Source organism: Xyrauchen texanus, chromosome 48 (genome assembly GCF_025860055.1).
Source record: "Xyrauchen texanus isolate HMW12.3.18 chromosome 48, RBS_HiC_50CHRs, whole genome shotgun sequence".
NCBI classification, from domain to species: domain Eukaryota; kingdom Metazoa; phylum Chordata; class Actinopteri; order Cypriniformes; family Catostomidae; genus Xyrauchen; species Xyrauchen texanus.
Window position 1 is genome coordinate 26,251,935 of NC_068323.1, and position 15,814 is coordinate 26,267,748.

A 15,814-nucleotide genomic window follows, 5' to 3' on the forward strand; every position below is an offset into this window, starting at 1 on the left:
TTATGGGCCGGGTGTGTAGCATCACGGCCCTGCCCCGCCCTGTCACACGTCCCTTTTTCAGTACACTGTATTTTAAAGATAATTTTGTAAGAATCCAAATAACTTTACAGATCTTTATTCTAAAGGGTTTAAACAATGTTTTCCATGCTTGTTCAATGAACCATAAACAATTAATGAACATGCACCTGTGTAATGGCTGTTAAGACACTAATAGCTTACAGACGGTTGGTAATTAGGGTCACAGCATATAAAAACTTAGGACACTAAAGAGACCTTTCTACTGACTCTGAAAAACACCAAAAGAAAGAGTACATGTCTGCAAATTCTAGGCAAAGGGGGACTACTTTGAAGATGCTAAAATATAACACCGTTTTGATTTATTTTGGATTTTGTTTAGTCACATAATTCCCATATTTCCATTAATGTTATTCCATAGTTTTGATGACTTTTATATAATTTTGAGGCATAAGCAATTAGAAAATAACTTACTACCGAGAGATCACCCCCCCCCCCATAAAATATTACACGGTGTTATCGCTTTCAGCAATGTTCAAACAAGTTGTAGAATCATAAAACAGGTTGGAGATGGAAACAAGCACCAAACCAGTGTACTTTCTTAAAGTACACTATATTTGAACTTAATGTATACTTGCGCTTATGCATTTAGCTATACTATACTACTTAACCACTTCATGTGTAGTGATCAAAGTTTATTTGTGTGCATTTGTAGAAAACATAAAATAAGTGGTGGTGTAGTGGTCTAAGCACATAACTGGTAATCTGGTAATCAGAAGGATGCTGGTTCAAGCCCCACAGCCACCATTGTATCCTTGAGCAAGGCACTTAACTCCAGATTGCTCCGGGGGGATTGTCCCTGTAATAAGTACCCTGTAATTTTATTCGCTTTGAATAAAAGCGTCTGCCAAATGCATAAATGTAAGTGCAATTACATAGTATTTTCAATAAGTACATAGATATGCTAATGTATTTGTAGTACACTTATCATGAAATAAATGCATTTTAAATACTTATTCACAAGGGTGGTCAATTGATTTTCTTGTTTTAGCCTTGTTTTAAACTTTCAGTATTAAACTATAAAAATACTAACCGTTACATGTTTAAAACTATGATCATCTAAATAGAAAGGAAAATAAACCATTTTAATAATTATTTTGTGAAGCTGAATCATACAGAGGTTTATTTAATATTGTTTCCATCCCGGACCTCTGAGTAATATAAAACTGCTCAGCTTTGCTCTTGCATTTCCTTGCTTTCTTAGTCTGTATATTTGCCCTCTAGTTTGTCTTCCTCCTCCTTCAGTATTTGTTTCATCATTCCATCTCCTTTCCCAGCAGTCAGTGTGTGTCTGTGTCTGATTACTCCTGAGAGATGATTTCCTTACAGATCCTCTTATGTTAGCTACCAAGATAAATTTTGGTGTTCTCAAAATATTCTCACTTTAGTAATCAAACTTTTTTTTTATACATGTTATGAAAAATTACCTCAAGAAGCATCACTGAGTTTTGTTTAATCTGGGGTTGCCAAAGTTAACCCATTGTGAGATTAATCAACATTTAAGAGGGATGAGCCAATATTGACTTTCTGGGCTGATAATTCTGTTCATTGTGGCTAATACCAATAACATAATTCACGGCTCATTGTGGCTGATACCAATAACTAGTGTTGTCACGATATCAAATTTCAGTAGTACTGATACCAGTGAAATTGTTATGGTTCTCGATACCAATTTCGATACCACAGCAAAACATTTGCTAATATGGTAATGTGCTATTGAACACACATTTAGCCTGTTTGAAGTTAATTTTCAATGGAAGTAATACTTTAAAAGATATGCGTGCTTCCTTAGTGTTTCTCAATTAAGTATGCATTGCCTAAGTGTTTTTGAGCAGGGCCCTACTGAAATCAGTTTTTTAGCAAATCCTTTTGTCCACGCCCCAGTATTTAATGTTTTATTTAATTTAATCATCAACACTGTGTCTAATCAAATGAATTCTTACAATTTTTAACAAGTAAAACAGTTACTTTTAAACATTCCATTGCATTTTGAACACATTTTTATTCTGTACAAATAAAATATTGAAAATGAAATATTGCTTAATTTATTATTATTAATAATATTACTACAGTGAACATTACATTTTACTACACAGTTATTTTTATATTGCAATTTCTTCAATTTCAGGTATGCAGCTTTTATTTTGGCATGTGGTTTGACGGAAGCTTCACTTGTCCAGATAAACAGTTTGCTACATGGCCCATTGTGATTGTAAATGCATGAATGCTGTGATTTAGTTATATAGATACATAGTCTTCATGTAATACGTACTTCACAGTGGATTAGTGCTCTGCTCTTTAATCTCATACAACGTGAATTCTCAATGTCTTTTGAGTTTCCAGTGTATGAGCGGTCGGTTTCACAAATCACTTAAAGCATGCAGCTCAAATGCAGACTAAGATTGCAGTCTTTCGCGGTTTAATAATCACACTAGGAAATATCACAATTTTAATTTGATTTACTTCTTTTATGCTAAAATAGACAGTTAAAGTCATGTGTGAGACAGTCAGCGTGCAGGTACTGGATTTAGTCAGTGCTCTGTACTACCGATACTGCAGAAACACTGGTGTCGTGACATTTTATTTTAGTACCGATTTAGTACCGGTACTTCGGTACCGTTGTCAACACTTCCAATAACTGATCCATTCACTGCTCCGTGTGGCTGATACTGATATCCGATAATTCACAGCTAATTGTGGCTGACACTGATAACAGATAATTCACAGCTAAATTTGTCTGACACTGATACCGATAATTCACAGCTAATTGTGGCTGATACAGATAATCAATCATTTACAGCTCATCGTACCTGATACCAATAACCAATAATTCACAGCTAATTGTGGCTGATACTGATAACCGATAATTCACAGCTAATTGTGGCTGACACTGATAACTGATAATTCACAGCAAAATACGGCTGACACTGATAACGATAATTCACAGCTAATTGTGGCTGACACTGATAATCGATAATTCACAGCTAAATGTGGCTGACACTGATCACCGATAATTCGCAGCTAATTGTGGCTGACACTGATAACTGATAATTTGCAGCTAATTGTGGTTGACACTGATAACCGATAATTCACAGCTAATTGTGGCTGACACTGATAACCGATAATTCGCAGCTAAATTTGACTGACACTGATAACCGATAATTCACAGCTAAATTTGGCTGAGACTGATAACCGATAATTCACAGCTAATTGTGGCTGACACTGATAACCGATAATTCACAGCTAATTGTGGCTGACACTGATAACCGATAATTCACAGCTAAATTTTAAATATTCTGGGGTCACTATTGCCCTCTGCTGGGCTGATTTTTCTTTTTGCCCCACTCCATCCTAGATGGATCATTTTACTCTTTAATGAACAATAATTTTTGTTCTACAAAGTTTTACAAGTAAGGAAAGGAACTGTTTTGGATATGTATGGAAAGTAATAATAATAAACTTTTTTCATGATTCAGGCTTTGTGAGTAAAGAATACTGAATTCAGTAATGTAAATTGAACCAAATCCTTATGCCCTTTATCATTTCTGTTTTTAAAAATGATATTTTAATAAAATACAGAATCTTTTTTTGATCCAGTTAATCGATTAAATAATCGAAGATTAATCAATTATCAAAATAATCATTAGTTGCAGCCCTACTTGAAACAAATAGTTGTTGATTAAAAGCCTGGAATCTAGACTTCACAATCTGAACAATGCTTAACTGCAGGTATTTAAGGTTTGACAAATGTAATATGAACAAGAAGTGTGACTAAATTACAGAGATGTATGCTGATTTGAATGAGGAATTAAACTATTTTACCATATCCATTTATTGGAGTATTTATGGTAATCCTTGTATCTTTGTATTTTCATACGAGCTCAAAGAAAAAGTAAAACCAAGATGGCGAGATAAATAACAATTGTAATTATAATTACCGTAATTCCCAGACTATTGAGCGCACCTGAATATAAGCCGCACCCACTGATTTTTAAATAAAATATTATTTTAAACATAAATAAGCCGCACCTGTCTATAAGCCGCAGGTGCCTACCGGTACATTGAAACAAATTAACTTTACTCAGGCTTTAACGAAACACAGCTTGTAACAAAAATAAATAGGCATTAACGAAACACGGTGTGGCAGCGGAGCGTGGTCAAGCGCCGTCCGGAGAGAAAGCGGTAAGAGCGCTTACACCTGAGCTAAATTATGTCTAACACCGGTGTCTAATTTCAGTAAGCATGGTGAGAGCGGCATAAAAAGGCAGAAGCCAGAGAGCTGAGAGAGTGACACACGTCAGTCTAGTGTTGGCGCATAGAAGAATTGAGAAACTTTATAAAATTGATTGTAAACATTGCTGTGGCCATTAAAAGCTTTACCTGGAACGTCAAGTGCCCTGCTGAAAACTGTCACACTGGTGCCCGTGTGACAGTTTTCCCAAGAAGGACACGTGAAGCAGGGCACTTGAAATTAGACACCGGTGTTAGACATAATTTAGCGCAGGTGTAAGCGCCCTTACAGCTTTTCTCTCCCGGACGGGCGCTTGACCACGCCCCCGCTGCCACACACGGCTTGTAATAAAACATTTGCAGTAAACAGTAGCCTACCAAGAAAGTCATTGGTCACTATCTTCCTCGTCCTGTGCACTGGAACCACTGAACCCTTCGGTGTCGGAGTTGAATAGCCTCAGATTTAGTTGTCTTTTTGCACTGAGTCAATTCCTCACTCTGCTGTTTCCAGCGTCTTATCATCGACTCATTAAGACCAAGCTCCCGTGCAGCAGCTCTATTTCCTTTTCAACAGCCAGATCAATCGCCTTCAACTTGAAAGCAGCATCATATGCGTTTCTCCATGTCTTTGCCATGGTGAGGGTGACAAAATTACTACCGTAATCAGAATGATGGGAAGTTTGAGCGCGCGCAATTTAATCTAAACAGTAAACAAAAAAAGTTGTTTTGACCTTAACCCGTTCGGCAATTTCATTGGTCTAATGAAAGCTTCACGCCGCCAAAAAACTGAGCACGTCACAGAATGTTTTTTTTTTTTATATATATATATAAAATTTGAAAGCGGGAAAAATCCATATATTAGCCACGTCATTGTATAAGCCGCGAGGTTCAAAGCGTGGGAAAAAAGTTGCGGCTTATAGTCCGGAAATTACGGTAACAAATCAATACTGAGAAGTACACACAGTTATGGAGTACTGCATCTTTGCTTGGCAACATGCTAATGGAAAGCTCTATTGAAATTAGTTTAGTTGCATTTCCTTTGCACTTTTCACTTGAAGAGAGCTGTTTGTATGATGCATGAAGTTGCTGCCTATGTATAGTGTTCAAAATCAGTCACTTATGAAGTTCTATTCGAGATAGGATGTAGCTGCCTTTCTAGGGAGTAGGCAGCAAACACAGCTCACTAGGTTTTGGAGCTTATAACAATTACATTCTGTCTGTCAGGCTGGCAGCAGCGGTGGAGGGCGCTGAATCTCGCTTCATGAGGGAACCAGAAGAGGAGAGCAGTGAGGAAGAGGAGGAAGAGTTGACTCGAGAGGAGCAAGGTGACGTGTCTCTCTCGTGCCCTCAGCTTCACTTCTGTGTTTACTCTCACACTGATGTACATTAACACAGGTCACTGCACCATCAGCGGGTGACTGTTCTGCTTAAATTCTGAAACACACACTGATCCTTAGTTGAATACTGTATTCAGAAATATCTATGCAGCAAAGGATGTTTCTCCCATGATTCAGTGGTGTAGTATGTTTTTCTTATTTTGTCAGTAGGCATAAATCATTGGATTCTTGTGTTTAGAGCTGTTTATTTCCTGTCTGTCCTCAGCCAGAAAGAAGCAGTTTCAGATGATGAGGAAGATGCATTATAATGAAGGTCTTAACATCAAACTCGCCCGAAAACTCATCCCCAGTGAGCTAGAGGAGGAGGAGCAGGAGGATGAGGATGAAGAGATGAAGGATGACACAGAGACAGAGTACATCACTTTTGACCCCCCACAAGATGGTAAATAAGGATGACATTTAAATATTCACCTCTTGACACATCTGTAGTAAACAACTAAAGATTTCATCATAAGGTTTTCATTTTCAGAACACCTAAGCAACTAAATAGCAATGCCTAAGCAATCAGATGTCAAATGAGATATCGATTTTCCAATTGTATAAATTGTACCTTATAGTATTACTCTACATACCCAAACAACCACTCTAAATTATGACGCCTTTATTCTTCTGGCAAACCAAAGGAAGAACAGGTATGATGTCATTTCAAACTAAATCTGGCCAAAAAGGAGGGATTTTTTAGCACAGACTTTCAGGAAAATTTCGTACCTGCTGTTATAACACCTTCATACTGTTATTTGTCCACGTGATCAGTGGGTGTGTCCCGGTGCTCCACCTACTTTGATGCAACATCTTTTTTCGGTTCATTTCTTCAGTCATTTGAGATTAGTCAACATGAACACACTGAAGTGCAGAGTTGCCGAACTGGTGCAGTCTACATTTGTTAGATCGTTTGATAAGCCTTGATACGCCTCTTATCATGATTCCTTTTCATATGTTGCCGGCACGGTATTGCAGCGGTTAGCACTGTCGCCTCACAGCAAGAAGGTCGTGGGTTCAAACCCTGGTTGCCCCGGCCTTTCTGTGTGGAGTTTGCGTGTTCTCCCCGTGTCTGCGTGGGTTCTCTCCGCGTACTCCGGCTTCCTCCCACCATCCAAAAGACATGCAGGCTAGGTTAATTGGTGTCTCCAAAAATTGCCCTAGATGTGGATGTGGATGTGGATGTGGAGGTGAGTGTGAGTGTATGTCTGTCTATGTGTGGCCCTGCGATGGACTGGCGACCTGTCCAGGGTGTCCCCCGCCTTTCGCCCAATGTTAGCTGGGATAGGCTCCAGCCCCCCGCGACCCTGTACACAGGATAAGCGGTTGACGATGGATGGATGGATGGATGGATGGATGGATGGATCTTATGTGGATTGTTTTCACAAAATGTATCAAAATACAATAACAAATGGTAACCACTGCATATTAAGGCATTTTCCATTATCCTTTTTTATTTATAACTAGTAGGACTTAATAAACAAGCAAAAAATAAAATAAAATCTGGAGCAATTCGTTTTTTCTAAAAGAGTTATGTCCACCTATGTGGACAGCGGGACTATTTAAGTAAATTTTTTCATCAAATAGTTTATTCTGTGTCCAGGAGTGTTAGTTATTCATGTTTTTGACACTTTATAGAGTTATGCAACTGACTTTCTATATAGCTGAATAAATAATTCTGATTAAAATAATACAGCATCATCAAATCACTGCCTACCAACCATTTTAATATACATTTTTGCATTATAAATTCTGAATCTATTTACTGATTATCACAGTCCCCTTTCTGTTAAACATGTTGAACATCATCTGCAGCCTGAAACGGAACTTATGCTCGGATTTTAGGAGTGCTCCCTATTTAGTGAATGACTTAACCTCCAGTGTGCTGTCTGTCTGCACTGGTCTCAGAACAGTTAGAAATGCACCTTATTTTCATTCTAACTCCATATAAAGCCTCTGAAAGAAAATGTTTCAGCTTTTGCATGAACACATTTATTCTCAATGTAAAAATGCACAGTAAATACAGTATATAGTATTGCATTTAGTAAGGGATAATGTACAGTAAGCTGGTTGTTATCGCACAATAAACCCCGGCGCAATGTGAAAGAGTCTTGTATCACACTGTAGGGGATTATTTTGTGATAACCAACTGACATTGTCCCACTTATTGCATGGTTACTTACCAAATAAATAAATACATGGAGATAACAGATTTGCGTTGAAATTATGTAATTTGAGAAAGAAATCACTGAACAGCTGGAATTTTTTCCAGCTCCGGTTTGCGTATTGATTTTTATTTTGTGAAAATGACCATCTGACTCCTCAATAATCAGCCTATTACAAGTCTACTTGCAAAATAAATTAATAAATGTATATGAAACACTGATTTATGCTGAAATTGTGTAATTATGCAAGAAAGAATAAATCGCTGAACCTCCGGTTTGCATCAAAGTTCTTTTGGTTTTTACCTTGTAAAAATGACCATCTGAATCTTCATTATTTAGCCTATTACAAGACTACTTGCCAAATAAATAAATAATTGCACATGAGTTAAAATATTTGATTAGCTTACTTGTAGAGATTGCACAGTGATCCGAGAAGCAGGAGAGATGGCTTGCATCTCATTGCATTGACATTTCATTGTCTGAAATGTCTAAATTCCCAGATGTGTGGTTGTTACAGAGCAATGTCTGACCGCTGGATGGCACCATTGACAAATCAGAATCGAGGATTCCAGAGAGCATGTAATAACTAATATTAATGAATAGAACCGTATTGTACAATGATAACAAAATAAAATTTAACTCATTTTAATATAAATTGAAGCGAAGTGACCCACAGATGTTAATGTTGAAAAATATTTTAAATAACTAGCATGTTTTTTTTTTTTTTTTTTCAACTTTTGATGGAAAATGGTCCCAATTTCCACATATGTGGGCATCATGTTTGTCAGCGTGCTGATACACGAAAAATGAATGTTTTTTTTTTTTAAAGCGGCTTATCAAACTAAACTAGAGATGCTACTCTTAACAACCAGGTTTCAATCAGGGCCTGGGTAGTTCACAGAGTATTGACGTTGACTACCACCTCTGGAGTTGTGAGTTTGAATCCAGGGAGGATAAAAGCGCATTGGGAATTGGCTGTTCCAAATTAGGGAGAGAATTTTGAGGTTTCTTACCAGACACTTTTGTTGGCGCTGTGCCCATGGAAGCGCATCATGGAAATGCTTTTGTGTCACGTGACATGGTTCGCCAGAACTTTTACCCTTAAATGACAATGTAGATTCTTGTAAACCGTATTCAGTCAGTTTAAATTGATTTAAATTATGTGTTGTGTATAGCGAAGCCAAAATACAACGCAAAATACAACATGGGGTCGCACAATGTTCGCACAATGTGTTTTTCTTAGAATGAAAAGGATTAAAACTCTTTTAAACATGTAACCACATTATGTTTGGAATCAAATTGACTCCTGTCAACTCCTTTTTTGCAGCTGATTCCTTGGATTCGTAAGGATGTAAACTATTTCTCCTTCAACCCCTGCCTTGTTACATAAACCTCTTAAAGGCACTGTGTACTCCACCAACGCTGCAGTGTCACGCATATCAGTCGGCTCCTTCATTTGCCAAACATTTATTGTCAAACACTCGTGCCCAGGCGCAGAAGTTTTTATCAGCTGATCTCTTGGTTTGACTGTTGACTTCCACAATGAACCATATTGTTTCTTTTATTTCCAAACACAAATGTCCATTTATTTTAGATTAATTGAAGGGAAAGCTAACCCAAAATTAATTAATGTGATTTGAACAAATGGGTGTTTTAGCATGCACTGGCTCTACATTAATGCAGAAATTTGAGATTGAAATCAAGGGGAATGATGTGGCCTTGGGCTTTTTATTGTGACAAGCACATATAGCCTGCGTTAAACTGCTCAGATGAGCTCTACTGTATGCATGGCTTCTGAAAACCATGTATCATTACATTAGCACTAATTGTATCTCTGCCCTGTGTATGAATTAACAGGTGAGTATTACTTAATTAACTTTAAAACTACTGATGAGTAGACCGAAACCTTTGGTTGCCATCTTTATTTGAATTTGCCTTTTTTTTTTTTTATAAAACACTTGTGATGGGAGTTATTTTTTGTGATAATTAAAGACTAGAATTGTCTCTCCCACAATACCGAAATAAAAATTAAGAGAACTTTCAGGATAATTAAGCACATTTTCCTCCTTAATTCTGATTACTGTGACGCAAAAAACAATCTCTTTAAAAACTATTTTGTGTAAATTGTAAAGTATTTTTATTTTATGGTAGTTTTTCTTGCATTGCCTTTAATACACAGTGTGATGTGTGATTAAAAAAACATGTTTATTAGAAATATGTGGAGGCATTACGGTATTAAGAATTTGAGTAGCTTTTAATTTTACAGTACTTTTCTGCATTTATGTACTACATAATTACAACAACTACAGTAATTACTACGTATAAACCTAACCTTAACCCATATTAAGTACATGTAGTTACCTGATATTACTCAGTACTTTCTTGGCTAAATTCGCTGTAAGTTCATTGAAAGTGCATGTACTGGAAAATAAAGTGCAATCAGAATTTGCATAAAAATAAAGTTACAATGAAAAAAATCTTATTGGTCCTAAAAATAGGCTTCATTTTCTTTATGCAAAATATAATTTCTTCATGTGATGGTGTGAAATATGGACCATACTGTGAGATTCGCCCATATAACGTGATTGCTTTTTGAAAATGTTGTATTGTCTTTCATTTGTAATAGTTTTCATTTTGATTATAATACAAATTTTTTTTATTTATTACAGTAATAAGAATTCTAACTGTAAAATCACAAATGTCTTTAGTCTTTAAGGTAATGATAATTTGGGGGGGAAATGTGCTTAATTGACATGAAAATAATGTCACAAATATAATTTCTTAATTTGTTTTTATGGTGAAATATGGACAGATTTGTGTGAGATACAAGGATTGCTTTTTAAAACAGTGTTTCAGTTGGAATACATAAAGACCCTTCTCTCCTCAACATGAAATGTTACAATCATTCATTTGAAATCTCAAAGTGTCTTTTTTTCACAGGGAGTCTTTTTGTTCCCATTGGTATGAAATAAATGACCAAGTCTTTGACTGAAGATGTTAGACAGATGTGTTGAATTCTCCTTCCAGTCTCGAAGGGTTGTATATGGTTATAATCTGATGGTGTGTTTTACACTGGTGGAATGGAGATGAAATGTAAATTCGGTGTTGTTATGGCAGGAACGGCAGGTGTCTGTAATATCCCATCGGTCATTGACATGGTCTGCACAGCACTGAGCTTGTACTGTCAAGATATATATATTTGTACATTAAACACGAATGATAAATGCCTAAACAAGTGCTTTGATTATATGATTATGTTGACCTTACATTTTTCTTTGTGTCAATTTAGGTAATTTGGCAACTTCTCTGTGTCCATAATTTAACCTGGAGATTTGTGTTGTTGTGTTTGTGCAGTTTTGGCAACCATTAAAATATTGATATAAACTTGTTCTTTCAATTTATCTTTCAGGAATATCTTTAAAAATTGTAATGCATTTAAGATTCACCACGGCAACCATAGTTTGCCCCAAAATACTACAGTTATTGTTTACTACATTCAAAAGAGAAACTAAATAAAATAACAAATTCTGAAAGCTTCTTACTAGGTCCAACTATAATGTATTACAATACAATTAAACAATAACCAGAGGTGGGACCAAGTCATTGTTTTACAGGTCACAAGTAAGTCTCAAGTCTTTGCATTTAAGTCTCAAGTCAAGTTCCAAGTCCTCAACTTTAAGCTTCATGTCTTAAACAATTATTAGTGCTTTTTGCCCAAATTAGTGTCAGAGTATTAATTACTATAATAAATTCACATCAAGAAGGCATTTAAAGTATGTTCATCACTTCCCAGTTCAATATCATTTGAGATATATTGAGTATATTTTCACTAGGGGCACCAATCTATCTCTGTTCAATTTGCCTAGGGATGTGCTTAAAAGTTACGAGTTTGTCTTAAAGGAATATTGGCTTAATATGAGCTTAACAAGTTAAGCTCAGTCGATAGCATTTGTGGCATAATGTTGATTAACACAAAAATTATTTAAACTCGTCAATCCTTTTATTTAAAGCAAAATTTGAGGTTTCAGTGAGGCACTTACAATGGAAGTGAATGGGGGTCAATTTTTGAAGGGTTTAAATAGAAATGTGAAGCTTATAATTTTATAAAAGCAATTAAATTAATTATTCTGTTATAACTCATATATTATTTCAGCTGTTGTTTAAATTGTAATTTTTATAATAATTTTAGGGTTTGTTGACATTACATTGTCATGCAATGAAGTTAAAATTGACTATAACTTTACACAGAAAAGCTTAGTAAGGGATTTTATCACACAAAAAGCATGTCAAAACATCGTGTCTATGCTTTTGAAATGTTATTTTAACGTCATAAATTGGCCCCCATTTACTTCCATAGAGTTTTGCTTTTTATAAAGAAAAGGATGGATGAGTCAAAATTACTTTTGGTGGAAATCAATATTATGCAACAAACTGCTTTCTATTGAGCTTAATTTGTATTGAACCTGGAATATTCCTTTAACAAGCACAAAAAAGCTTGTTAAACTTTAACAAGAAATGAGCATCTCACAGACTCGGGCAGGTGCCCTGCTTTATTAACCAGAGAGAAGTCTCTCTTTTTTTAGCACATCTATGCAACGTGTGATTAAAATTAATATTTGTTTTTACTTTTTTATCTGGCTGTAAAGAACAGGAAGGATATTAAAAGACACATTTTTCAATGAATGTGAAGTGTGCCTAATGATTAATGGACACATTACACGTAAGACATTTTCTGTTTTAATTTCAAGCACTTTGACAAAAAAAAAAAAAAAAGATTTTCAAGGTATTAAAATACTTACATTTCTAAAAGCTAACTGTAAGCACTTCAGGGACCCTGCAAACCCTGTAAACAGTGTAGAAAAAAGCACAGTTGGGGTCAAATCATGCAATAGAGTGATTATGATGTTTGATGTTAGTTTGATGTAAATTTCGCAATATCGAGTTTTGCCTCGATATGATTTGTCATTTTGTTTGGTTTGTGATATATCAAAATTTGATATATTGTCCCATCCCTAATAGCTAGCTAACCCAGCTAATACAGTTAAGTTAAATGCTACTGAACCTTAGCTGACACGTAAAAGTTAACAATTCCAACATTGGCCTACCTCAGTCTGTGGGTTTTGGACAAAATGGGACGTTGTTGATAAAGCATCTGTAATTTTTTTAACCACAGATTCTACATGTTGCAATCCTTTTATTGTCTTCAATATTGTATTTATATCCAAAAGAAATTACCTTTTGTATAATTTAAGCAATGCTTAAATGAATGATCTTCAGTCTTGGTCCTGTTGGTTGACTGGTTGAATGTGGAGTGTGAAAATACAGATTAGAAAATCAAATTAATTGTTTATTGAGTAAAATGAATCGTTAATTTGCTGCACATTTTTAAATGTACAACTCTGATATTTGGTTTTAGAAGGTATCAAGTCTTAGCCAGTCAAAGGGCTCGAGTCCTAGTCAATTCGCTTGTCATTGTTGTCAAAGTCTTCTTTGATTATATCGAGTCGCAAGTCATCAAATTTGTCACTCGAGTCCAAGTCAAGTCTAAGTCATGTGACTCGAGTCCACAACCCTGACAATAACTGAAGTTACTATGATGTCACCCTGTCTGCGAGCGACGCATCAAAAGCATATAGATACTTCCGTCGCCCCGACAACAGACGGATGTCTTGTTCTCTATCTGAGGCGCTGCTGAGCTACTCCAGACACTTTATTAACTAGTCCATCTTAAATAAAACAGATTTACATTTGTTTTCTATTTTCTATTTCTTCTGCTCCAACCTTAATTCAAACTTACTTCTCTGTCTGCTAGTATGAATGTAACACATCATAAGAAGTTGTTTCACCGCTGTTCAAATGCACTTTGGATTACATCATTTATATGTATAAATGTTTTCCATCTGAAAGGACTAAATATTAAATCAAACAAATGACAATAAAGTGAAAAGTAATCTCTTCAGTAATCAAAATACTTTTTGAATGTAACTATTCTAATTACCAATGATTTAAACTATTAACTGTAGTGGAATACAGTTACTTATATATTGTATTTATATTTTGCAATATATACATGTATTCCGTTACTCCCCTACCCTGACTGCAGGCATGGCTTGACGTGACGCTCCGGAACTGACAGCATTATTGTTTAAAATGGGAGCACGTCCAGTGTAGATGAGTGTTTGAAATTACAGTACCAGTATATATACACTGGTGGCCAAAAGTTTGATATAATGTACAGATTTTGCTGTTTCGGAAGGAAATTGGTACTTTAATTCACCAAAGTGGCATTCAACTGATCACAAAGTATAGTCAGAACATTACTGATGTAAAAAACAGCACCATCACTATTTGAAAAAAGTCATATACAGATTAAATCTTGACAGCATCCATCACTCCAACACCTTATCCTTGAGTAATCATGCTAAATTGCTAATTTAGTACTAGAAGATCACTTGCCATTATATCAAACACAGTTGAAAGATATTTGGTTCATTAAATGAAGCTTAACATTGTCTTTGTGTTTGTCAAGTCAAGTCAAGTGGTTTTTATTGTCGTTTCAACCACATACAGTTAGTACAGTACACAGCAAAACGAGACAACGTTCCTCCAGGACCATGGTGCTACATAAAAACAACAAAGGACCAACACAGGACCACATGAGACAACACAACGAAATAAAATACCTATATAAAATACCTATATATATATATACCTATATAAAGTGCACGTGCAAAGTACGGGACAGTACAACAAATTACTGACAATGAACAGGACAATAGACACAGTGCAGCGCCGACCAGTACTCAGTAGTGCAAAAAGATGACAGTTTCTAAAAACGTAAACATAACATACTATGAGATAGTGTTCTATGCACATAGCAGTTATTGAGGTAGCAGACAGTTAAAAAGTGACAGTAATTAAAGTGCAACTCAGGACACGTGTGTGTGTGTGTGTGTGTGTGTGTGTGTGTGTGTGTGTGTGTGTGTGTGTGTGTGTGTGTGTGTGTCAAACCAGTCTCTGAGTATTGAGGAGTCTGATGGCTTGGGGGAAGAAGCTGTTACACAGTCTGGCCGTGAGGGCCCGAATGCTTCGGTACCTCTTGCCAGACGGCAGGAGGGTAAAGAGTTTGTGTGAGGGGTGTGTGGGGTCGTCCACAATGCTGGTTGCTTTGCGGATACAGTGTTTTTTGTAAATGTCTTTGATGGAGGGAAGAGAGACCCCAATGATCTTCTCAGCTGTCCTCACTATCCTCTGCAGGGCTTTGCGGTCCAAGCGGTGCAAGTCCCAAACCAGGCAGTGATGCAGCTGCTCAGGATGCTCTCAATAGTCCCTCTATAGAATGTAGTGAGGATGGGGGGTGGGAGATGTGCTTTCCTCAGCCTTCGAAGAAAGTAGAGACGCTGCTGGGCTTTCTTGGTGATAGAGCTGGTGTTGAGGGACCAGGTGAGGTTCTCCGCCAGGTGAACACCTAGGAATTTGGTGCTCTTGACGATCTCCACCGATGAGCCGTCGATGTTCAGCGGAGTGTGTTCACCTTGTGCTCTCCTAAAGTCAACAACTATCTCTTTTGTTTTGTCGACATTCAGGGACAGGTTGTTGCTGATGAGACCCACCACGGTCGTGTCATCGGCGAACTTGACGATGTGGTTCGAGCTGTGCATTGCTGCACAGTCTTGAGTCAGCAGAGTGAACAGCAGTGGACTGAGCACACAGCCCTGTGGGGCTGTGCTCAGTGTGGTGCTCAGTGTGGTGGTGGTGGTGGTGGAGATGCTGTTCCCGATCCGGACTGACTGAGGTCTCCCAGTCAGGAAATCCAGGATCCAGTTGCAGAGGGAGGTGTCCAGGCCCAGCAGGTTCAGCTTTCCAATCAGGTACTGGGGAATGATTGTGTTGAATGCTGAGCTGAAATCTATGAACAGCATTCGAACGTATGAGTCCTTATTGTCTAGGTGGGTGAGGGCCAGATGG

At 36.8% G+C, this 15,814-nt stretch overlaps 1 protein-coding gene across 1 annotated transcript in view; it reads left to right on the forward strand.

Moving 5' to 3' along the window:
* The window catches only part of LOC127639603 (protein phosphatase inhibitor 2-like), a 59,319-nt gene extending 47,961 nt beyond the window's left edge, over positions 1–11,358 (forward strand). The window contains exons 4-6 of the mRNA XM_052121714.1: positions 5,530–5,630; positions 5,908–6,084; positions 9,174–11,358. Coding sequence (XP_051977674.1) covers positions 5,530–5,630; positions 5,908–6,084; positions 9,174–9,193 — 298 coding nt within the window. The 3' untranslated portion in view covers positions 9,194–11,358. The remainder of the gene's footprint in view (positions 1–5,529; positions 5,631–5,907; positions 6,085–9,173) is intronic.
* Positions 11,359–15,814: the final 4,456 nt, after the last annotated feature.